Here is a 25,387-nt window from a genome sequence, read left to right as displayed (position 1 = left end):
CATAAATGCACCTCCTCATGATAAATCCCACCATATTATAAAGTATAAACAGAGGTCAAAAAGGCATTCAGCCTTATTGAACAGTTCCTCCATCACAGTCATTTTTTAAGTTAAATACAAATTGAGAAGTAGTTTAAATATATCAAATAAGTAGTTTAAGTCGTGGAAATGGCAATGTATCATTATTGATGATCCAAGACCATACATATTGATTAATTAAAAGAAATGCTATTTATTTAATAAATAGACAGGTAGATTGAAAAAATTATGACTATGCTTAACAGAAAGCCCACATAAGTTTGTATAAGCTCACCAGTATACAGTCTCCCTCCATATCTTATTTAGGCACAACATTTTATTTTCCAAACTTTTTGCTATGAACTTCACATAATTGCCAAGTGATGCCATCTGAAGGTTTTAAAGTCCACCAATCCATTCTTAAGATACATCACAGATCCTTGTCCTGAAAAGTGAAACCCGTTGAGGTTGAGAAGAGCTTTCCTCAAAGCGGCAACTTAATCACTTCACATTACCAGCCTCATTTCTCAATAGAGTCCTGTAAATGTCTGGTGTCCTTCTAGTTTAAAATTATACAGCATATACAAAGCATGTAGATTTTCTGTATTTCATTAGAAAAGAGTATTGTAAATTTTAACTTATATGGAACCGCTATATAAAACCCAAGAAAATATATGATTTAACATTATTTTCATACCTTTATCGAGATGTAATTTATGTCAGTAAACCTTTGTAAGTTTTTTATGAAATAATGGACACAATCTGGAAACTGAAGGTCATTACAATGCAAATAAGCTTATACAAGTCAAAAACTGTGTGAAAGGAAACTTAGCCAGGGAAAAAGGAAGAACTACTATTTGCTAAATTACCTAACAAAAGATCAAATGTAATTGCGACAGAAACAAAATCTTAAGCCAAAGCAATGATACATTCAGACTTAGTCATGTGCGAAATACTTAGGCAAGAGGATAATCCAACCTATCAATAAAATGACAAATTGAACATAACACATTCAAACTTTAAGAAGAATATTGAATAAGCGGAAGATTCATTTAAACATCACCAAGAAACAATCGAAGTTAATGAGGCTTTTAAGTTAATAATACTGATATAGCAAGAATTTTGTATAGTCAAATGAAAATGAGAAGTAACAGGATCTATCCAATATTAATATCTGAGATTACAATGAAAATCTAACGTACTCTAAACTCCTTATCAGTAAACTATAATCAATATTTATAGACATAAAATAAGTCCAATAGTCATCAGTCATCACTATTAAATTAAAACTCTTGCCTAACCCTTAAAAATGACAAATTGCACTTAATTCTGCCTATGTCGCCTCCTATATGTGTTTTTTTGTGAGCATCTTCTTCTCTGGCTTTTGTGCTTTACTTTCTCTCTTATTTCTAGCACTATTTATGTGATATTAATTTTGTATTTTCACTACCTTCATTCCTCTCTTCATCGCTGCTACAACTGTTGGTGAATCTTAATCTTCGTTTGTTTTTCCTTCATATTTTTTCCAATTTGGTATTTACATGGATATGGATAACAAGGTAGTTAGTTTTCTTCCTCCTTAATTTTATTCAACCATAAATAAATTATATACACATATATATGATCAATCTTTATCAAGTTGAGCTAAAAGGCATGAACAAAGTGCTACTGATTAGGGATAAATAATGACCAATTTATAGTATAGCAATTAAGCAATCATTTATGCCACATAAAATTGTGTCGTGATTAGATAGAAGTTTTAGATGTTTCTTATTGCAAATTCTCTCACAAATTTTAAGTTAGTTCAAGTGCGTGTTCTTGAAACAAATTGCTGTAATCAAAATAAGGAAAGAACTTTGGTAGAGCAGAATAGATTTAGGCAGTATCATAAGTTTTTTAAAAAAAATATAATTTACGCCATTAGGAGGCGTAGTCCTTATATTGCTAACCAAAATTACAGCATAACAGAGGAGGGCATCAACCAAAATTTCAGTATCATAAGGTTTTATAGGAAAATATGTTAATTTTGTTTGGTTCTTGGCAATTTTGGAGTACTATTAATTTTATAACCTCCCATTAATGCTCTCTGACCTTGAGTTTTATTTTTTCTTTAGCCTTCTAAGTTACGTGTTTCGGTGTCTACGTCAAGACGATCTTATTTTAAAAATTAGTTCGTAATGTTTTGAGTTTTAACACCAATATTTGAGGCTATAATGACATTCTAATATAGTTTAAGCTCCATATCAGTAAACTACAATCAACATTTGTAGACATCGTTGACGAACACTTTTACCATTAAAAGTATCAGTAAAGCAAAATTTTTGTACTCCATATCGGACACACCCTCAGTTATCAATTTTGAAAAAGTTATTTATATTAGAATCTTTACACCCTTACGCAAAAAGCAAATAAGTTAAGAATCTCCGGAGCGTACCTCAAATACGAATGGAGAAAGGCCAAACTGAAATTTTTCACGGCCTTTTGTTGGTTTAAACTACCATCTATCAACCTAAAAAGAAAAATAAAACATGTGCTCAACTCAATTGTTAGAACTTAAAGGGTCTAACATTTAAAAGGCTGAAAATATATGGAAATAAGGCATAGTTGGTAAAGATTAACTTTAAAAGGATTACATACCAGCAAATGTTGAGTAAATTTACAGCATTTTATGAATCCATGGGCAAGGTCAACCTATAGGGCATATTTTCGAACACTTCATGGCGTCATAAGCAGTTGTTATGCTGGAAAATGAGTGAGTCAAGACATAGCGAAATTAAAAATCAAAGCGAAAGTAACTGGTAAACGCAAATTGGAAATGACCGTAATGAAGGATTACATACCGGCAAGTGTTGAGTAAATTTGCAGCATTTCCTGAATCCGTGGGCAAGGTATTGGGCATATTTTTGAACACTTCATGGACGTCAAAATAAGCAGTTGTTATGGTGACAAAGGAGTGAATCAAAGTCAGAGGGGAATTAAAAATTAAAGTAAAAGTAACTGGAAAACGCAAATTGAAAATGATCATGAGGAAAGAATTTAGAGATTAGTGGAGGAACTAAAGTAAATCAACAAACGTGAAGCAAAAGCAGTGTAGAATAAAAAAGAGTGAGGAGAAAGAGTATAGAGAATTTTAACAAAGGCAAACGAAAAGAACAATAGGAAAATAGAAAGATAAAGGAGGATGAATACTGAGATAGAGGGAGGAAAGGAAACATAGAGAGTAAAGCATCTGTTGGAAAAGAAACAGTTATTTTTGAAGCGTTGTATATTTTTGGTTTAGGGTGACTTTTGGTTTTTGATAGTGAAAAATTAGAGAAAATAGCAAAAAATCATAGAAAAAGATAATTGCAGTCCCTATTGAATAGGAGCGTCGAGTAACGATGTTAGGGCCCTCAAATATAGAAAAATTAGAGAAAATAGCAAAAAATCATAGAAAAAGATAATTGCAGTCCCTATTGAATGGGAGCGCCACGTAACGACGTTAGGGCCCTCAATTCTAGATATATATAGATTTTACGATACTGATACTATTTTTCTAGTTTCTGTTATTGTTACAGATCTATTGTCTCTAAGCCGAGGGTCTCCCGGAAATAGCCTCTCTATCCCTCTGGGTATGGGTAAGGTCTATGTACACTCTACCATTCTCAGACCCCATTAGTGAGATTTTACTGGGTTGTCGTTGTAATTGGACTACCATTCTTCAAATGCTATCAACTTATTTTCTACTTAAACTAGTCATCACTTTGTCGTCAATATTTGAACCAACCAAAGAGATGGAAAGAAAAGAAAATAAAACCTAGATTTGGCATTGGCACGTGTCAGTTGTCTCCTTTGTCCTACATTTGGGACCCCTTCCTCCCGCTTGCCCCAATTTCAAAACCAACAAATAAAATCCCCATCTCCCTTAACCAAACAAAATTTACCTCCTTCGTAACCATTACATAATAATAAACCCAAGATTTGATGATTTCTTCAGTACGGGATAAAGCAAATTCAACTATTACTAGCATTGAATTAAAGGAAGAAACATGGAGTCGGATCTACGCCTCCTTGAAATCTCCGGTGAAGATGATTCTCTGCTTACCCCACTCCCTCATATGGAGGATACCAATCCCAACGATTTCACTCCCTTTTCAAATTTCATTTCCCCATTGAGTCAGTTCTTCCACTTTTTCTCTTCTATTTTTGTGTCTTTCAAGTTTTAATTGAGATTCCCTAAAAAATAAATTCTAGAATTTCGGAAGTTTCATCTTGTTTAGTTATATCTGAACTTTTCCATTTTATGAAAAATAGGTCATAATGAGTTCGTAGGGTTAATTAGGTTCCGCATTTTTAGCCTGTTTAAATTACTTCCATCAAGTATAGTTTGTTCATGAATACTCCCTCCGTTCACTTTTACTTGTGACGTTTAGCTTTTCGAAAGTCAAACTACATAAACTTTGACCAATGTTTTTAATATGTATTTTTATACCGTATTGATATGAGAAAAATTACAAATTATAGTATTTTTCATATAGTTTCCGAATGTTTAAATTATAATTTTAAGATATTAAGAAAATTTAATGCAAGTTAGCTTCAAATTGACCGTCGAAAAGCGAAACGTGACAACTAAAAGTGAACGGGAGGGAGTACAATTTTTTCTGCATTGATACATAGAGTAGTATAGTTGGTAGTAGTAATTATTTACAGATTTCATCATGTTGCAGGAGGGCTAGAGGGTCGTGTTGATCCAGTAAAACCTGGCTGTTCCTCTTCCTATCGTAGAGGTTGCAGCAATAAAGAGAATATCAATACAGACAAAGCAGAAATGCCTAAACTGAGCATTGAGCCGCTGCATATGAAGAGGAAGAAAAGGGGTGGTGGTTACATTTTGCGGAAAAGTTTAGCATGGGATCGAGCCTTTTCTACTGAAGAAGGTATATATGATTACAGTACAATTAGTATCTCTTTTTATCAATGTAGAACAATTTGTTAAATACTGCAGGGGATTGATTACAGAAAAAACCTACTTTATTCTTTCTTCTGTTTAGGTGTTTTGGATCCAATTGAACTTTCTCTGCTTAGCGGAACATTAGTTAACACATGCGGAGAGCCCTTGTTCACCATCAATGAAGAAGAGCGAAATCCAACTTCCAATGACTCCTTACTTGATGCTAGTTCAGCTTATTTGAACTCGAACAAAAAGAGTACGCTTAAAGAAATTCGATCTGTAGCTTTAAAAGAAGATAAGCGGAAGGTCAGATCTCAGCTTAAGACTAAGCGACTTTTCGGCTCATAAACTTTGGCCGTGACTTGTGATGATGCTCATCCTATTTCAGTTTGTTGTTTACTTAGTTTTTTCTTGAATGGTTTCAGGCCTCAAGTAAAATGCTAGCATCTCGTAATGGTAGAAATGTCTCCAAATCTAGTGGCTGTTCTCGACCTTTGGCTTCACCTTCGTATCCTTGCACATGTTAGATATATTTGGGATTCAACTATTTTCCAAGAAGTGGTTGGTTTTTTCTTTTGTTGCTATATATGGAGGTTTTACAGATGATGAGCCTTAATGTCATTTTAGACTAAAAAGGCCTGCAAACATGAATCACGGAAAATCTGCAACCAAGGATTCCAAGTTACCGAAGTTTCAAGTTTCAAAGCCAAGTTCTTGTTCGTTGCCCGCAAGTTCTAAGAGTACTATACCAAGAACAAGTCATTTGAAGCATCAAGTGACTGATTCTGGTAATCTCTTTATTATATATTGTCTATCCATCTGGTTTCTGCTGAGCGTAATTGTTTCCATTTCAACCATAGAAACTGGATGTTTCAAAGTGTGTTGTAATAACTCAAGCAAGTTATACCCTTGTCAAACTTTTAGAAGGCATAACAATCTACTATGCAAAAATACTTTTTGTATTTGCGCCACAGATAAGAGCATCATCTTTATATTTTCATTTTCCTTTCTCATGCAGCTGTTAGTACTCAGAAGAATGCGGGATTAAGGAGCTCTTCTAGAAAAGTGAGAAATAGCCAAGAGAAAGCAAAACCTGATGCTGAACCTTTAAAGGATAAATCTTCATCATGCATTTTCAGAGGAAATGATGTAAGCATCAGTTCAAGTTTAAGCTCAAGGTTTAATTTCTATTACATTTTTAAGGGGAAATGACGTAAGAATTAAAATTTGAACTCAAAATTTTAGAAGAATTTGGTGTGATTAAGAACTCAAAAGAACTGTTCAAAGTTCACACAACACAATACTAAAGAATTTAGCTCTGAGTACATTCAATATATTTGGTAGTTAACCAACAGAATCATACAATCTTGCCCCCTCCTTTTTGCTCAATTCTAATTTGTGCAGAAGAAATCAACATCGAAATTACATGCATCAACTGAATCTTCTCCACCAGTTAATAAAGCTACCAGTACTGCTCTGGAGATGAATCCAGATGCCACAGTACCATCTAGCCGAGCACATTCATCTCAAAGTCACGATGGATGTACACCAGTTGCACTTCGTCTTCCTCAAAGCACTCCTACTGCTGTTAGCAGTATGCAATACCTGCCTGCACAAGCCATGAAACCATCGGGTCTGCGGATGCCTTCACCTTCATTAGGATATTTTTGTCAGGTATTACCAGCACTATTCTGGCAAAGCATTAGTTTTTTTTAACTTAAGGTGCATAGGCTGCTTGATGCTCACAACATAGCATTTTGTTTAAAGACATGACAACCAATATGGTGATTGCAGACAAAAGCTTCAGATACACGTCGCCTGTTGAAAGCCGAGTCTAGTATGTGCCTGTCGGAAAGATCTGGTGATCGGAGGCCACCAGAGGCACTAGCAACACAAGAAAGCAAGGTCAACTTAGCAAATCTAAACTGTAGGATCCTAGGATTGGAATCAGAAAGCTCAACAGCATCCTGCAAAGTAATCAAAACAGGCTTGGAAGGAAACAGTGTGGAAAGATCGAATATACCAAGTGTTATAATGAAGCTTGATCCAGTCAGTGATAAGCTCAGAAATCCTGCTGATAATGTTGACGAAAAAGTACCGCATCACATCGAGCACCAAGAGAAGAAACTTCAGGATGCAGAATTGCTGACGAATGGCAAGCAGAATCCACCACAAACTGGAAAACATGAACATATTAACAAAGATGGTGATCTCATGAACTCCATCCCTGGTTTTATAGAAAATAAAAGCTCTGCCGGATCAGATTTTAGAGAGGCTTATTTTCCACAAGCTAGATACAATGCGCAATCTCTAGTTCTATGTGGATTGGAAGGTGCCACTAGCAATCCAAATGAAGCAGAAGAATCTGGCATTTGTTCAGTAACTGATGGTTCAATTTGTAATTCACAGTATGGGAACATGATTAACTTTAGTGGGGAGGTGAGGGAGGACAGTTATGTAGGAGGCTGTAATAATTTACCTGGTAAAGAATTTGAAAAGGTCAAGTCCTTTGCAGCTGAAGATAAATGGATGTTTGATAACGATAAGCAGATTATGAAGATTAAGAGCAATTTGAATGAAGCACATCGAAGTGGAAATTGTGAGTCCTTGAATCTCACATGTTCGGACTTTAGTGAAGAAAAGATGGAAAATTCAGAAGTTGCATCTCAGCATGAAGATTGTCAGAATCCGAAACAAGATTTTACCAAGCAGATCACTGATAAAGCACAAACAGGAGGTTTAGTAGTAGAGGTCTCAAGTGAAACTTTATCCGATGAAAATTGCAAGACTAATCCTGGCGGGCTTTCAATTTACTCAGATCATAAGTCCCAGGGTAGGAATGTATTGCATTCAGGTGATCGGTCCCTTAGTAAGCATGTGAGTATAGATCAAAGCCAAGATGGACAGATTGCTGAAACTGGTTTATCTGCGCCACCATATCGACAAGATGAACGTGGTTTTGATAGATTTGATGTAACAAGTGCTCAGCCAGAATTGGAGAGTAATAACATTACAGCAGGAGAAGATCCTGCAGATATCTTATATTTTGGCCCTAGCAAAGTTACTCTAGCTGAAAATTGTAATCATCCAACAGATGAAGAGTTTAATAATAATAAGTTTCTTGGTAATTTAACTTCCTGTCTGGAATTTGGTTCATCATCTAGTGTAACAAGAAACGAAATGGTATCAGCTGTAACTGGTTCAATTGGCGAATGTAGAAAACCAATTAAAGAGTCTGTCTTGGAAGCGGTGGATGAAGCTGAAATTCGCGATGCATCAAACTGTCAAAATGAGGGTAATTTAACTTCCTCTGCGGAATTTGGTTCATCTTCCAGGGGAACACCAGATGTAATTGGATTAGGTATACTTGGTCCAATGGGTGAAGGTAACAAACTGATCAAAGACGTGTTTCTCTTGGAAGAAATGGATGAATTTGAAATTCGAGATTCACCTAACAAGCCTAATGATGGTGGTCAGATAATCAAGATGAAGCATGGTATGCTGTCTCCATTAAGCTTGAATGTTGAAGAGTCGCAAATGTGCTGCCATACGCATTTCATTCCTTCTAGTCCAACAGAACTGGGGTATCACAAGGTTGTTTTAGAGAGTCTTCCTACTCCACCACAACTTGGAGATAAAATGCAAGCAAATGAAGTTGGAAAGACAATAAATGCACTCACGAATATCTTACAGATGGAGGATACACATCTGGAGTTACATGCCGATGATGCTCAGTTGTTGCCTGGAAAAGGCCCTATCAAATGCGAAAGTAGCAATGCCTTGGAGAATTTTCAAGATGCTCTTCCAGCACAAAGAAGTTTTTATAAAGGTGCATTAGAAAGCCCAAGCGTTCTGAACAAGGAGTCACCTTTGATTCATGGGAGCAGCAACATTGCTAATGAACTGGATGTTATCCACGGTGTTGAGGATCGACTATCATATCCCGCGACAATTGAATCTTTATCTTTGGAACTTAATTCACCGACAAGTAAAATCCATACAGCAAGTGTCACAAATGATTGCATAGAACTTGTTGAAGGGGATCAGACCTCATCAAGAATCAAAAGAAAGGTAGTTGACATATTGAATCAAGATATTGTGGTGAAGGAATCTGAAACTGGAAAACCTAGTGGAAGTGAGAATTCTCACAATGAACTTTGCCATGGACTGCAAGATACCGAGCAGTGCAGAAATGATAACACCAATTTGCCAGTGTAAGTATTTCAAAGATTTTTCTAACCCCAAAGAACTCCTCTGGTTTTTCTAGACTTAGCCTTTCACAAATTACAATCTTTTATAGAATTGCTATTTTATTGATGGCAGCAAGAATACAGAGAACTGTCTGAAGAAAGGCAACATTTTGATATTACCCCCACAGGATGCAGTTCCATTTTCTGATGAATGGTTGGCAGCAATGGAAGCTGCTGGGGAGGTAATTTCTTTCTGGAAAATGAGCTGTATGCTGTGATCTGTCTGAAAGAAGCCAAATATAACTAAGCTTTGATTTCCTGAATCTGTTGTGATCTCCAAATTATTTGAAGCATACTTTTATTAGTTCCAGGACATAATCTTCACTTTCCTGAGCAGTTTGTTTCCACACATTTATCCAGAACCTTCACTTTTAGCTGGTGCTGTTAAAGAACAACTGACAAGATATTAGCTGTTCATCATATCCTCTAGTGAGCATACCTCTGTATTCATAAAATGAAAGCCTAAATCATCCACTAATAGGTCCAGAGCAGTCAGCTAGCTTGACCTCCCTAAAAGCTACGCAGTTAAAGTTTAGTTCTGAACCTTAGGTTAGGCAGTGAGACAAACTTGGCTTGAGTGTCAAGCTCCACTGCTCTGAATCTCTATCGGAAAAATGATTGAGCTTCGTTCAGTGGTGATCAAATATCTGCAGGTTATGTAATCGACTCTTGTACTCTGATTTTACAGGATATCTTAACCATGAAAGGTGGTGCTGTACAAAATTCACCCCAAGAGAAATCCTTGCCTGAGCCAAGCCCATGGTCTCCGGTATGTCACTATTTATAGATTATCGTTTTCTTGTTTGAGGTTGCCTATGCCATATCTAACATGTATTCTACTAGCTAGAATGAGAATGCATTCAACTTTATTCTGTCTCATTATAGATAAACACATTTCTCTGGCATATGCTACAAATTAGGGTGAGAACAGTTAATCTTAACCTTGTAATTGATAATGGTGCTGAGAATCATTTTACAAAACTAGAAATGTCTTTTGGTAAGGCTATGTACGATAAACGCTATGTGGTTTGGCCATTCCCTGAACTCACGCATAATAGGAGCTTAGTGCACCATACTATCCCACAGAAATGCCTTTTGGTACTTTCTGGAAGAAGTTTTAATCACTTGAAGTTTTTGTTAGAAAGTTTTTTGATGACTATAGTAAAATGCATCTTAATTCTAAATGATAAATTGTATAGTCGTTTGTTCGGTATATTTTCATGTAAGTGATAAAGTAATGTTATTATGCAAACAGTGTTTTTTTCTTGCATATTTTTCCTTTATAGTAGAAAAATACTTTTTAAATGAAAAATCATTATCCAGTTCCTTAACCGGTTAGGGCTCAATCATAGGATTGTAGGATCTTGAAAACTATGATTAACCTTTCACAACACTTATCACACAATGAATGGTCATCAGCCAAAAATATTTTGATAACTGAATGTTACACTAAACAAAGCCTCGACGTGATGCGGTAGTCTCTGATAGGAAATCTATAAAAGTAACAACAAAATAATAAAATCACACTAAGTTGCCTCTAAAAGTTTGATATAACGTATTAATTTGTCCAGATTTCTATACAATTCAACACATCTTTTGACAGTAAATGCCAGTACCAAAAAAGGAAAAAAGAAAAAAAGAACTACACTATTTCGGCCTTTAAAATGATTGGCAAAGCTAACATGAAAAAAGATATTAGAAAATAAATGGGGTTTATGTGCTATAATGTTGTTCAAATTGTTCCCGAACTAATAAAAATGCTGGGGTTTGTCATTAGTGTTAAAGATTTAATTTAAAAAAAGCCGGATGCTGGGAGGACATCAGGAATATCTTGTTTTACTTGTGATCCTGATTGCAACTTTAACAATATTATTTAGGTGGTATTTATTCTTTTTAATCTTGTAAAAATGTTAAAACCAAATTAATTATTTCTGGATGTTCCAAGAGTAGAGATTTAGGAAGGTATGTGTATACTAGAAACCATCATCAGAGGCGGATTTACAGCTTGTTTGCCGGAAGGGGGTTCCTCTTTGCCGGAAAGTTACACTGTACATATAAGGCAAAATCTGTTTTGTGCATCTATATATTATATTTTGAATCTCCTTAACACAACCCAAAAGTATAGCTCAATGGTTAAGGGGGTTCAAAACCTTTGTGAGGTTGCTAGCTCAATTCCTATTGGCCACAATCTATTTTAATTTTGTAACTTTTTCTTTTTTGGACCCCCTTAGCGGAAATCCTGCCTCCATCATTATTTATGTCCTAAATTCATCGCTTGAAGTACCACTGGTAAAAGATGGTAGCTTTTATTAGGACTTCCCCAACTATGTTTCTATTTTGATTACTAGGAGTATAAGAGCCTGTTTGGCCAAGCTTGTGGGAGGGCAAAAGTATTTTTTTTTTGGTCAGAAAAAGTACTTTTTAGAAATTTGATGTGTTTGGCCAAGATGGAGAAGTGCTTTTGAGTAGCAGCAGAAGCAATTTTTCTGCTTTTGGGAAGAAGTTATAAATTTTAGCTTCTTCTACAAAGCAGAAGCAGAAGCAGAAGCAGAAAATTAAAATTTTTAAGACAAAAGTATCCTTACTATAAATTTATATTTTTCAAATTATCCTTCAAAAATTTTATTTTTTCCTTTTTCTTTTTTGTTTCTACCATCCCTTTCTTTTTATTTATTTTATTTCTATTGTATTTTTATTCTCCTTCCCCTATTCTTCTTTCAAATAGTCTCTCCACCATAAATAGATCTCTTTTTTTATTATATAGGATTAATGAAGTAGATTCTAAACTTATATTGAATGACTATTTTTTCATATATTTAAATCATCAATATAAACAATAAGTAATACCGGATACCTAATATTGTTGCTTTGTATAACTATTATATTGATTAAAATCTTTAATATATATTTTTACTTTATATTTTATATTCCAATTAAATAAAAAGAAAAATTAATTAATTTTTTATAATAAATATTTAAATTCATTTCTCTTTTAAATAATATGCTACTTGTAAATTGAATATGTACAGTCTTTTTTCGTAATTTGACACTCAAAAGTACTTTTTGAAAAGATTGTTCAAACACAATTTGCTTATTAAAGTTCTTCTCAAATGAACTAGCCAAACACAAATTGTAATTTTTCAAAAGTACTTTTTAAAAAGGGCAAAGGTCCAAATATGCCCTTGTACTATACGAAATTGAGCACATTTGCCCTTCGTTAATACTTTAGCTCAAATATGCCCTTACCGTCACATAGTTGGTCCATATATGCTCTTTTTGAAACGGAATTCACCCAAACTAATTAGCTCTTTCGTTAATTGTATTAAATTGTATTACAAACACTATTTCCTTTTTATTAGTTCTTTTTTTTCTTTACCTTTCTCTTTTCTTTCTTCTTTTTTCTTTTCTTCTCTTTTTTTTTCCTTTTTCTTTCTCCTTTATCCGTTTCTTCCATTACTGATGTTTTCTCCATTTCGTCACCAATTTTACTTGACAAAACTCATGAATTCCAATTACTAAGAAATTCTCCCATAAGGTAATCAAGTTCCAATTTCACTGGCCTCTAAATAAACGAAATTAAATTATTCCAAAAATTATGGTTTAAACTGTAAAATAATAAAAACATCTCAGCCTTCAACAATATTCAAAAGACCAAAATATTTAAATTGTTTTCAGAAAGATAATATAATGATTAAAAGCCTAGAGTTCAAGTTGTAGTGTTATAAATTTGAGTTGTTAGTCTTTTTTCATCTTTTTTCTGGACATTTTCTATTTTTTTATTAACTATGTAAATTAGTGGTATACATGGAACGGGATGGTTCAGTTTTTATCAAAACCAAACCAATTATATTGGTTTGGATTGTTCGGTTTTGTTGGATTTTTTTGGGTTTTTTGTTACATAAATATTATTTCAATCTTACTTTGTTAAATTTTTTAGAACTAAATATATGTTCAGTAAAAATTAAAAAATTGACAAACATATGATCTATAAAAATATTCTTATGAGAGAATTTTCTTAGTAATTGGAATTCATGAGTTTTGTCAAGTGAAATTGGTGACGAAAATGGAGAAGATATCAGTAATGGAGGAAATCGGATAAGGGAGAAAGAAAAAGGAAAAAAAGAAAAAAGAAAAGAGAAAAGAGAAAGGTAAAGAAAAAAAGTACTAATAAAAAGGAAATAGTGTTTGTAATACACTTTAATACAATTAACGAAAGAGTTAATTAGTTTGGGTGAATTCCGTTTCGAAAAGGGCATATATGAGCCAACTGTGTAACTCTAAGGGCATATATGGACCAACTATGTGACGGTAAGGGTATATTTGAGCTAAAGTATTAACGAAGGGCAAATGTGCTCAATTTCACATAGTACAGGGGCATATTTGGACCTTTTCCGTTTTAAAAAAGCATTTTTGAGCAAAATCACTTCTCAAAATAAGTAGTTTTTGGCAGCTTGGCCAAACGGGATCTAAGAGTTATTGCTTGGGCCATTGACTGGTAGAAATGGTAAAATAGCGCTGTTGCATATCATTATCTTGCATGGTTGTGGTTTCTTAAGCTGTTATCTTTCTTTGATTTGCAGGTGAAAAAGAAAAACAATCAACTTGGGCCTTTTGACTGTACAAAGTTCAACCACAATATGCCTCCGGAGTCCTGATTCCTGTTTGGCTAAACTTGGTCTCATCCAAATTCTTTCATTCACCACTAACATGTTTCTGATTTAGCTTAACACTGCTTAGCAAGAAAAGTTGCTAATTGATACATTATTCCAAATACACGATTTACACCCTTTATATGTAATTCTTTGTACACCGACTTTAAAAGATTCCTTTGTTATTTCTTTTATGTAAAGAGCAATATCTCATTCATGAAAAGTTGATCTTTGTTGAAAACAATAAGCTAAGCATGGAAATCTGCCGCGGAGCTTATCAAATCCATGCTTCTTGAATTGTACTAATAAGTATCATTTACTGGGCGCATCATTTGGTTTGTCACCTATATTTTTATACTTGTAGAAGGAGGCAAACACGAGGTAATACATGAAATTTGCTGATCCCTAGGAAACAACAGAGCCAGAAGACGTTATCCATTCTTCCATCATTGATATTGTCTGGCAACCATCTCGTTGTTCTCTGAACCAGATCAATCAGAGTATTCCCGATGTAGAACCCGATACCAATGAACATTGCAACTACTGCAGTTGAGGTGCTTTTCAAGGATGCAGGAAACTCTTGGTAGTAAACCCGAGATGTCCCGGAAAATCCTTCTCCAATACCATTAAAGGCTAGCTGTGGCACTAGCCAGAGGACTGACATTGGAATAATGGCACCATTTTGGCCTTGGAGATGGTGGGATTTCACGAGCCTCAGCCGCCTTGACTCCACCAAGGCAGAGATGGCCATGCTAAGAATCGTTAGTACATTGCCTAATCCCAATGCGCCGAAGAGGTGTAAGAGAAAATGGGGAGCATTTAGCTAGAAAAGGGTAGGGCAATCTGTCAATGAAGGGTATTGATATAGCAGTCCATATAAACACAGACTGACATAGAACCTGCTGGGATTTTGAAATGGTGTCCCACCTGACGATCCATCTTTAGAGCCTGGAGTACTAACAGGCTTGACTGAATGATCAGAGGAGTGGATAAAAATAATCCACTACCCCACAAAGGAGCAAGCTTTTCAAATCTTCTACTTGTTGGATTGTACATAGTCTCCAGGTATTCTCAATGGAGCCATCTGCTTTAATGTCTCCCACAGTAATGAAGGCTGCTCGGTTGAGGAACCTATATAAGAGAGCTTCATTAGCAAATGAGTATGACCAGAGGCGAATCTAAGAGTCAGGGTCAGTGGATTCAGGATAATTGTGATCTTATTATATGTATACATAGTTCGAATTAAAAGTAATAAGTTCAGTTGAATCCATATAACCCGTCCTAGATCCGCCCTTGAGCATGAGTAGTAGCTCAACCACAAGAAAGAATAAATATAGTGATTTTACTTGAAGGTAGGAGTAGGAGAGGCCATATTTTTGTGTTTATCACTTGGATCATGATAGTAATTGTGACTTTGCTCAAACAGGGGGATTTTCCGTTTCTGAATGGCTGCGACAACGACACGATCCATATTGATAAAAGGGCTGCCTTCTTGTTCCTTAACATGGCGATACAAACGTATCCCAGATAGAAAAATGGCTAAGGCGAGGATGTTAAGACCTAAAGAGATGGCAAAACCCCAGGTCCAACTAATATTGTCCTCAATGTAGACAATGGCTGTGGAGCTTACAACAATGGATGCGTATAAGGTGAATGTGTACCAATTAAAGAAAATTCCTTGGTGTTTTGGCTTGTCAAACTGATATGCTCCCATGGATCCAATAGTAAAACGTGTACCTGCAGCTCCTAGAGATGCTAGTGCAAGAGCAATTTATAACACTGCATATTGAGTTGTTGATGGGTTTGTACAGGTACTGGAGCTATCATCACATACCGCAGGTCTTAATTTTTCAATGGCTGCTGTGAATACTAGAAGCAATATACCCTGAAATTGCAAAGAAATTTTACACTAAGCATATATTTTAACCCCTAGTAGCTGGTATCCTGCCTTGTTTCTAGGTTATTAATCCCGTTTTTATTGATGGTTACATGATCGTGTAAAAGTTCTTATACTATCCGTATAGAAGTTGGACCCTTTTGTGTGTGTGTGTTTAACACTATTCCTTAGCATGTGACCCTTCCCCGGACCCTGCGTGAATGCGAGATGTCTTGTGCACCGGGCTGCCCTTTAATTTTTTTTTTTGGTGCGTGTGTGTTTGTGTTTAATAAGTTTTGGAAGCCAAGAAGATGGAATCTAATGAAAAGGAATTAGTTTTAACAGAGCAGAGATAAGAGAAGAAATCCAAATGACAGAAAAACAGCCAAGAATGGAGTCAGCACTGATTCCTGAGAGAATGGGGAAAATGGTGATGCAGCCATTCACCACATTATATACTTTAGCAGCGCGGACATTGGTATTTTTATGACAGGATAAAACAGGACCAAAATGCATCTAACAACTAACAGTAAAGTGTTAAGAAAGACCAAAAAAAGAAACAGACCTATGATAAAGGGGAAGGTTATCCAGCCACCATTTTTGCGGCAATCTGAAGAGGAAAGTCTTGCTCTTTCGTCATCAGAACTAGCTGAATTATCCATTGAAATTAGTCAAATTGATAGCAGTGATGTTTGTTCTTTTTGGATATGGAGTTCAAGTTTTTATAAGTAGGCAACTTTATGCAAGACTGCTTCACCCCAGGTCACTCATTTATAGGCCACACTGTTCATTTAGTTAGCTCTTTTGTCTTTGTTACGTTCATGTAAAGTAAATTCGACCCGTTTGTGTTTAAATTAGAAATTGTTATTATTTATTTTAAATGAGATTTAAGTATTTAATATCACACATGAATTAGGTTTTTTATGGTTAGAAAAGAATAAAGAAATATTAATTACAAGAATTTTGAGGGAATCAAGAATTTTTTCCAGGGAAGAAAAAAAAGGGATCAAGCTTAATTAAAATATCCAACTTTAATTAAATGGTATTTTTCTAAGCAAGATGAAAAACCTGTCATCTCATTTGTTGATAGGTAATTTACCTGTTTGATATAGTATTTCAAACCAAAAGATACTCGTATTTCGAACCGGAAAAGCATGATTTTTAACTATTTGATCGTTGATCAAGTTTAAATTGCCTTCACCTGCTGGTTCTTTGGTTATTTTAACCAAATTAATCACTAGAAAGTGACTTGTGACAGCTATAATGGTATTTTCATCTTCAAATTAAAGAAAACAATCTGAAAAAGGCATCACAAACAGCTACAACTTAGAATCGACATTTCACCTTGTTGATTTGTCTAGCGGTCTCCATTTGGTAAATTTTCTGCTCGTGTTTTTAAGCTGACGAATAAAGGCACGGAAGATGTTATTTCATGTTTTTTTTTTTTGAAAGAAATGATAGTAGAAACCTTGAAGTAGAACACATATCTGCCTTCCTAGTTCCTAGTGGAACTTATAACTCATACCTTGATATTCACATTAAATCATTAAATGTACAACATGTGCCTTTTTATATTCCTTTGTCTCACTTAACCAAGATCAGTTGGTGAATGTCCCTACATTTTTTATTATTTAACAACGATAAATTAATGTGATTTGCTTAAAAAGTTAAGGCAGGTAAATTAATTCAGGAAGTGTTGGCACGAAAATGTAGATAGATGATCGCTCAAATGAAGGTTAATTCTACACATGTGGCTCGAAGAATAGAATTTTTAATATTGAAAATTTAATTTTCTGGTGAATCGTATTTTATGAGAAGTTAACGCACAATTCAGAGATTTTAATGTTACAAAAGCAGTTTATGACCTTATAGGTAACGGGCAAAGCTGAGTGACTCATGAACCACCGTCAATGATAAAGGCAAATGCAAAAATGATTTGCTAACAACAAAAGTATGCACAAAAAAACTAACTGGAATAATTGAATAACTTCAGGTAGTATAAAAGACAAATTTGAACATTTTCCCTTTTAGGAATTCCAATACAAGCTTAGCATGAGAAACTAGAAGCAAATTGAAGTTTCAACGCGAGGAGATGGATAATTTCAAATTATGACACTTTCTCGTACCTCGACAAGTAAAACTAGTCATCATCGGCGCACAATAAGTCAATATTGTGGATAAAAGCAACCCTTTATGCACATTATTTTGACCTTTTTGTTTTCCAATTACTCTGTTATGCTCGCTAAAATATTGATACCAAAGTGGTACAAATGCAATATCTGATTGTTTATACCTTAAAGGGTCATGAACTGAGAATCACTGGTTGTTCAATTTTACATGAATCCAGGCCTACTTCATTTGTGCTAATTGCTATCTATTTTGTCAATACAATCATTTGGTTCCTGGTCAACATTTTTATACTTGTAAAACGAAGCACATACTAGGTAATACACAAAATTTGCAGCTCCTAAAACACATATCACGCAGAAAACATTATCCAACCTACCATTATCAATATTCTCCGGCAACCATCCTGTCACGCTTTGAACCAAGTCCATCACCCCATTCCCTAAATAAAATGCTGCGCCGACAAAAACTGCCACGACCGCCGTGGACGTGCTCTTCAGGGACGCTGGAAATTCTTGGTAATAAAACCCTGCATATCCTGGAGAATGAAAAGCTAGCCCGATGCCTGTAATTGCTAGCTGTGGCGCCAACCAGAACACGGACATTGGCGCCACCACAATGTTTTGATGGTGAGATTTCACTATTTTTATCCTCTTTGACTCGACCAGGGCGGATAAGGCCATGCTAACGACTGTTAGCAAGTGGCCTATCCCAACCCGTCGAAGTGGTGTTAGAGAGGTGCGAATGCATCTATTCAACAAAGGGAATAGGACTCGGTCCGTGAAGGTAATGGTTATGCATGTGGAGATCAATGTAAAGACAACAACAGAACCAGCTGGGATTTTGAAATGGGATCCGAAACGTCGGTCCATTTTTAGAGCTTGGAGGATTGCTAAACTGGCTTGTATGACTAATGGGGTATAGAGAAACAAACCAGTAGTCCATAGTGGGAAAAGCTTTATCAAGATTTTGAGATCTTCCACTTGTTGCACTGTACATAGTTTCCAAGGCTCAGCAATGAGGCCGTCCTGTTTCTTATCTCCTTCCGTGACCAAAGCGGCCCTGTTCAGGAACCTATTAAAACATAAAATTAAGAAATTAAATTCGCTTCTCGTTTGAAAATCATTCACTTGAATCTTAAGGGCCAGGAGAATAAATTTTGATTATGTACTTGACTACCACTCCACTTAGTAGAGGAACCAGGATTTCTTAAAATAGGATTTAAAAATATGCAGGAATGTCACGCCTGAGATTCAAACCTACAAATTAAAATACTACAAAGCTACTTTTATGTCAGGGGTTTCAATTGAACCTATTCCTACATTATAATGTTCTAACGATAGGGATTAAATTGAACCCCTATCAGATTATGTAGCTCCACCCCGCCCGTGCTACTACTCGATATACTTTGAACCATATGTTTGGGAAGAGTGGTCTTACCTGAAGAATTTGGAAGGTTTTGGGAAGTCGGTTCTTGTAGCACTGTCCTGTGATTTCGTGCCATGATAATAATCTTCACCTCCTAAAGAGAATGGTTTCTTCCTAATGGCAGCAACGACGACCTGAGCCAAACTGATGAAGGGGTTTTCATGTTGTGTCTCAATATGGCGATACAAACGTTGGCCAGACAAGAAAATAGTCAAGCCAAGAACGTTGAACGCGACACAAATGGCGAACCCCAATACCCAACTAACGTTGTCCTCAATGTACAAAAGGACTGTGCTGCCAATGACATTGGATGTGTAGAGTGCAAACGTATACCAGTTGAAGAAAATTGCTTGATGCTTTGGCTTCTGAAATTGGTTTGCTCCCATTGATCCGATAGTGAAACGTGTACCCCCATTGCCCAGATATGCTAGCGCTAGAGCTGCATATAAGAATGTAAGTTGGGAGGTTGATGCATTTCTGCAGTCGTCCGAACCATAATCGCATTTTTGAGGTCTCAATGTATCAATTGCTGCTGTGAATGTGAGAAGCAGTGCTCCCTACCAGCCAAAAAAAAGTATAAAGCATGTTCTACAGTTCAATGAAATGAATGCAAGAAGAAATTGGAAAGAAATTAAAACATTTGTCGTTTCCCCTTTGAATTGTGAAATTTTCACCGAATGGTCGAAATATCCATTAAATCCCACTCATTAAAAACTGTCAGGACTCAGGCAGTATGTTATACACAGTTCAATGAAATTAATAAAACACTTGTCGTTTTTCCTTTGAATTGTAAAATTTTCTCGAATGGTCATCACCGAATGTTCGTCGAGATATTCATTTTAATGGTTTATAAGTAGTTTGATATATCTACAAATATTAATAGGTTCGCATCTAAGGAAACAAATAGAATCACATGCCCTGCAATATTGAGTAAGGGAAACAACCCACTAAATTGGTTGGTCGTCATTTTACAAAAATAAGTGTCTACTGCTTCAAAGCATCTCTAAGTTAATCTATTTAGAGTACACCCTCCGTTTCAATTCAGATGAGTTAGTTTGATCCGGTACGGAGTTTAAGAGAAAAGAGAGAAACTTTTGAACGCCACGTGGTTATAAAAATTTCTCATTAATAATAAAATAATTAAAAATTTAAAATTAAATTATTTTCAATTATAGAAATGTATCATTCTATTTGAAACAAACATATAAAGAAAGCGTGTTATCTAAATTAAAACAGAGAGAATAATAATTTTCGAAAGAGTTCAACTTCTATATACCAATCTAAATAAAATTTATGCTATCAAATCGTCTAAAACAGAATATGTCATTTTAGGTAAGTTCCATTTTCGAGTTCCAACTCCTAATGCATAGTGTCATACACACGAAATTTAATTCTGGTAATTAATTGTCATACTAATTAAGGGAAGGGCCCAAGAGCAAGGTGATGAGTTCTTTTGGAAGGACGGAGCCGAGGGTATATTGGAAACAACCTCTCTATCTCAGGATAGGGGTAAGGTCTGCGTACACACTACCCTCCCTAGACTTCATTAGTGATATTATACCGGATTGTTGTCGATAAATGGTTGAATGGGACTCCTCTCCCCAGGAAAAATCATTTTTCTGTTGAATTTTTTGTGTCAGTTTCGTTCTGACAAATGCTCAACTCCCATATCTATCCATCAATTACGGATATTGTGATAGCTAAAATGGTCATGTAGGCCCAATATATAAGCCGATGGATAACTCTGTTGGAAAGCATTTATATAAGTGGAAAGTCTTGTACTTATACAGCAATTGCCTAAAAAACAGCAAAAGATGAAAAATGAATCACAGAAATATTAATGAGGTGGCCACGCTCAGGCAAACTGTGGGAATACAAGGTATTTGCGTGTCTCTTTCTACAACTGCCACTTGGAATCTGAGATAATAGCTCAGTACTACTACACTTTTTCTTTAAATAAGTGCATCGGAAATAATTTTTAATTAGATAAAGTATTGATCAGCTCATCTTATCCAGTTTTTAACATGTCTTTTGGAGGCATTTTTTAAGATAAATATTTAGATTTTTTTTTAATAAAGTTTCCACTTATGGATATCTAACAAATCTTAAATTCTTTACCGTGAAAAAGATTACGCGCATTACTACGTACAAATTAAAGACCTCAACGAAGTACAAAGATTTGTTTTAAGCAAGCTTTAGTCCAAATATTGTGGCCAATCAATACTAAAGCTATTCGCGTTAATAAAGATGGTTATATAATCGAAACCAAGACAAGCAGATAAGTAACCAACTTCTACCAACGACAAATATCACAACAACAATATAACGATAAGATACTGGTTTTCTTTTTATCGTGAATTGACATCTTTTCAATCGGACAAAAGAAAAAGGAGATAAAGAAATTGATAAAGGAATCAAAGCTACCAGCCGAGAGATAAGAAGCAATGCTGAAACTATTTGGGTGAACCCATGAAAGAAAAGATAGAGTACCACTAAAATAACCAATTTACACATACTATTTAGCCAACCTCCCACAAAATGATCGTTAATAAAAAAAAAATGATGAGTTAATTTCATATATGGTTACCGAGTTTGTTATTACGATAAAATTCCGTTTCAATATTTGCGACAAAAATTGGATAGGCATGGAACTTTAAAAAGGTGATTTTGTTTTTTACACTTGATCATAAACGTGTCATAATAATTGTATACTTATAAAAATTTTAAAACTTTGTCATCTAAACATTTCCTAACATGTGTATCGGTATATAGAACTCCTCATCGGTAAATTAGGAAAATGTAAGCTAAGTCATTTCGAATTTAAAAAGTTGTAGAGAAAATATTGCCCATAAATTGAAACGGCAAGAGTATTTTAATTTATAAATATAACTTAATAATTTTACTGTTAGCGTGACTAAAGTTTAGTTATCTAACGAAATTCAAAACCATGACAAGATAGTAGCTTCTTTTTTTCTTCTGGTGAAATGACATACCTGTACATGAATTAGACAAAAAGAAAAAGGAGAAAGCAAGCGGGGAAAGGGAATCAAAGTTTCTTACCAGCAGAGAGATGAAAGAAGAAATCCAGATGACGGAGAAACAGCCAAGAAAAGAATCTGCAACTACTGCACCCAAAATAGGGAAAATAGTGCTGCACCCATTCGCCATATTGTAGACTTTCGCAGCACTTACGCTATTCATGTTGAATTCTTGTATTAGATACACAATCAAATTGTTATTCCATCCTGCTGCTGCTAGTGATAAGCCTGCCATGCTCCCTAATAATTTCAACAATAAAAGTTCAATATAATTGTCAATGGTCGGCGGAGACAGTATTTTTATAGAGGGGTTCATTAAATTTTTTTTAAAAAAAATTAAGGCTGATTCAATATATAATATATATAGATATATATAAATAGTGATCTTATATATACGGTATAATTTTTTGACGAAGGAGGTTAGGATGAAATCCCTTCCGCCCCAAGCTCCGCCTCTAGAACTAATAGATATCTTTAAAAGAAGAAGAAATGAAAAAGGACCTATGATGAAGGGGAAGGATATCCAACCGCCATTGTTATTGCTGCGAGCAGGAGAAGACTGCACCTTTGTTGCAGCTTCATCTACACACTGGACAGCTGGTTTCTCCATTGCTGCATTAACTCAACTGTTTATCCTGATCTCTTTTAGTTTCTCTAGGACTGGGATACTTTTTTGTTTTTATTCTTTTCAGTTTGTTTGTGGGTTCAACTTATGATGTCAAACTTATAGGGAGTATTTTGTTTGCAAGTGCAAAGGGTATTTTGGTAAATACCTAAATTGCATAAATTCTGTCTAATTATGATATTTTTTCCTTTTTACTCGGTCCTAAAAAGAATGACACTTTAATATATTTAATACTAACAATTTAATTTTCAAAGGTCTATTTTACCATTAATAAGATGATTTATAACCAAACAAATATTCATGGCTCATTGTATATAAGAAGTGTCAAAAATCTTTCCTTTTTCTTAAACTTTATGTCTAGTCAAATATTGTCATATAAATTGAAACAGAGTTAGTATTTAATTATGTGTGATAAATACTTATTTATTGATCAATAAAGTCTGCGGTTTCTCCTTGGGGTTTGATCCGGTAAACACTGGACGGTCTAGATTAATAAAATCACGAACTCTCGCACTAACCGATTTATCAACAACACTAGTATTCTGCCTGTGAGCCTTAGCAGCTACTAATCTAGTCAACAACTGCACCGCAGTGCGCATATCGTGGTTTGTTGTGCCAGATGGAGGAACTGGAGGTGCTGGGTCCCTCCTAATATCCTCTTGAGAAGACGGAGTAGATGAGGTATGAAACGATATCTCGTTGAGAATCTCGGCACGTATTAATGAGGAATTGGCAATCGGCAAATCAAGAGATTTTTTACCTTGGTTGTTTACCCTTTATAGAATTGTACCTAAAGTATGACTCCTCTACTATATAAAGGGGATGTGATAATTCATTTAACACATTGTAACACGCATTCCAAAGCAACACATTATTATTATTCTCTTTAACGTCTTATTCTTTTGAGTCTTGATACCGATCGAAGTGCATTCAGCTCGAGGGTGGCTAACTTTCCAAGGCTGAAATTGTCCAATTCGTGTGGTTTGCATTAACTTTATCGTTATTTATTTTAATTGCACTCTAATTTATTATTTTGTGCCAAGTTAATCCACGTATCCCTAAAACTACTTACAAATTCAATTGTTATCCGATTTTGAGGGTAAACAGTTTGGCGCCAATCGTGGGGCTAAGGATAATAGTGGTTATTTGATACAAATCTCCATAACACACACTACTTTACACTTGTTCTTTGAAGTGTCTCAAATTTTAGGTTAAAGCTAAAAATGTCAAACTCTCAGTAAACACCACTACACATTGGCAATGAGTCCGGCCATCACGGCAAAAATAACAACATAGTGCCCAATGACGAGGTACCGTCCGTTGATCCCGTCGGAATTCTGATGGCGGACCCAATTGACGCTAACTCACATGTAGCTATCAACACAAATCTTCCTATCGACCCCGAGAATATAATCCGTGGTGGATCCCGATCAGCAGCTCAAAATACACAAAATATTGGAGGAGACGGGATCATTTTACGGATGATGTTCGAAATGTTACAGGCTCAACATGCGGCGATAGCTCAGTTACAGAACCGAAGCCGCGCACCCAACAGAATCGAACCTGATCCGTCCCAGGAAGTCGCCCTCAGGGATGAACCGGTCGCAGAGAGGTCGAATAAAAATGAATCAAGGACTAACCCCGAGATCATAAAGATGCTCAAGGAACTGACAAAACGGATAGAATCATGGGAGAAGAAAATCGAAGCTAATGACAAAAAGGTAGAAACCTACAATTCCAGGGTTGACAAAATCTCGGGCGCACCACCAATATTGAAAGGCCTGGATTCCAAGAAATTCGTGCAAAAACCTTTCTTCCGAGCATGGCTCCAAAGCCGATCCCTAAGAAGTTCTGCATGCCCTAGATCCCCCAACGGAACGACCGACCCAAATGAGCATGTTACCTCCTACACGTGTGCCATCAAAGGGAATGACTTAGTTTATGGAGAACAACCGGCTGCCAAGGAGATGTTCGCGGTCGATGAGGTGATCCCGACATCCACACTCTCGACATAGGAGGATCCGAATCGGATGGTCAAAGACGTGGCCAAATAGCAATCACCGATACCAGCCTCGACAGAATAGGAGGAACAAAGAGTAGACGAGGACGACGACTACGGAGTCCCCAGATCTTTCATAGCCCCCGATGATTCCGACGCTACAAAATCAATGCTCGAGGAACTGGAATGAGTCATACTAACCGAACACTTTCCTGATCGAAAGGTATACCTGGGCACAAGGTTAATCCCCAAGCTCAGGAAAAAACTCATTCAATTTCTTATAGCTAACGAAGATTGTTTCACTTGGTCCCACCTTGATATGACAGGGATCCCGCCGGAGATAACCACTCACAAGCTAAGCCTGGACCCAAAGTTCCACCCGGTCATGCAGAAGAGGAGACCCAGTCTGAGGTCAAACATGCTTTCATCAAGGACGAGGTATCTAAA

The 25,387-nt window shown here is 35.7% G+C and overlaps 2 protein-coding genes, 1 long non-coding RNA gene and 1 pseudogene across 4 annotated transcripts; 1 reads left to right on the top strand and 3 right to left on the bottom strand.

Annotated features, from left to right (window-relative positions):
- Positions 1–132: 132 nt before the first annotated feature.
- LOC104100821 (uncharacterized) lies at positions 133–3,394 on the bottom strand. Its single transcript, XR_011408718.1, has 3 exons — positions 2,859–3,394; positions 2,656–2,759; positions 133–2,527 (listed from the first exon to the last, which is right to left on the bottom strand). It is a non-coding gene; the product is annotated as an uncharacterized lncRNA (long non-coding RNA).
- A 486-nt stretch (positions 3,395–3,880) lies between these two features.
- On the top strand, positions 3,881–14,173 carry LOC104100823 (uncharacterized). Its single transcript, XM_009608153.4, has 11 exons — positions 3,881–4,173; positions 4,725–4,934; positions 5,049–5,254; positions 5,374–5,456; positions 5,576–5,736; positions 5,967–6,097; positions 6,353–6,622; positions 6,743–9,162; positions 9,272–9,380; positions 9,887–9,967; positions 13,779–14,173. The coding sequence occupies exons 1-11, from the start codon at positions 4,047–4,049 to the stop codon at positions 13,851–13,853; spliced, it is 3,873 nt and encodes a 1,290-aa protein (XP_009606448.1). The 5' UTR covers positions 3,881–4,046; the 3' UTR covers positions 13,854–14,173.
- Positions 14,160–16,166, bottom strand: LOC104100822 (protein NRT1/ PTR FAMILY 2.3-like; annotated as a pseudogene).
- A 1,819-nt stretch (positions 16,167–17,985) lies between these two features.
- Positions 17,986–23,029, bottom strand: LOC104100824 (protein NRT1/ PTR FAMILY 2.4-like). Of its 2 annotated transcripts, none has more exons than XM_009608154.4 (4): positions 22,818–23,029; positions 22,339–22,556; positions 19,291–19,835; positions 17,986–18,924 (listed from the first exon to the last, which is right to left on the bottom strand). In XM_009608154.4, exons 1-4 carry the CDS (start codon positions 22,924–22,926, stop codon positions 18,087–18,089), a joined length of 1,710 nt encoding a protein of 569 aa, XP_009606449.1. In that variant the 5' UTR covers positions 22,927–23,029; the 3' UTR covers positions 17,986–18,086. The 2 variants fall into 2 exon arrangements, with proteins under 2 accessions (XP_009606449.1, XP_009606450.1); XM_009608155.4 differs by having other exon boundaries at positions 22,845–23,029.
- Positions 23,030–25,387: the final 2,358 nt, after the last annotated feature.

This window comes from Nicotiana tomentosiformis, chromosome 6, assembly GCF_000390325.3.
Source record: "Nicotiana tomentosiformis chromosome 6, ASM39032v3, whole genome shotgun sequence".
NCBI classification, from domain to species: Eukaryota; Viridiplantae; Streptophyta; class Magnoliopsida; order Solanales; family Solanaceae; genus Nicotiana; species Nicotiana tomentosiformis.
The sequence above is the reverse complement of the archived record's forward strand: the minus strand, read 5'-3'. Positions and strand labels throughout refer to the sequence as shown.

Excerpts from the sequence above, each read along its gene's own strand:
- LOC104100823 (XM_009608153.4), top strand. The coding sequence starts at position 4,047 with ATGGAGTCGGATCTACGCCTCCTTGAAATCTCCGGTGAAGATGATTCT. Across the intron at positions 5,255-5,373 it reads TAAAAGAAGATAAGCGGAAG|GCCTCAAGTAAAATGCTAGC; the intron begins GTCAGATCTCAG and ends GAATGGTTTCAG. Across the intron at positions 5,457-5,575 it reads CGACCTTTGGCTTCACCTTC|ACTAAAAAGGCCTGCAAACA; the intron begins GTATCCTTGCAC and ends ATGTCATTTTAG.
- LOC104100824 (XM_009608154.4), bottom strand. The coding sequence starts at position 22,926 with ATGGAGAAACCAGCTGTCCAGTGTGTAGATGAAGCTGCAACAAAGGTG. Across the intron at positions 22,557-22,817 it reads ATCCTTCCCCTTCATCATAG|GGAGCATGGCAGGCTTATCA; the intron begins GTCCTTTTTCAT and ends TGAAATTATTAG. Across the intron at positions 19,836-22,338 it reads CTTCTTTCATCTCTCTGCTG|GGAGCACTGCTTCTCACATT; the intron begins GTAAGAAACTTT and ends TTTGGCTGGTAG.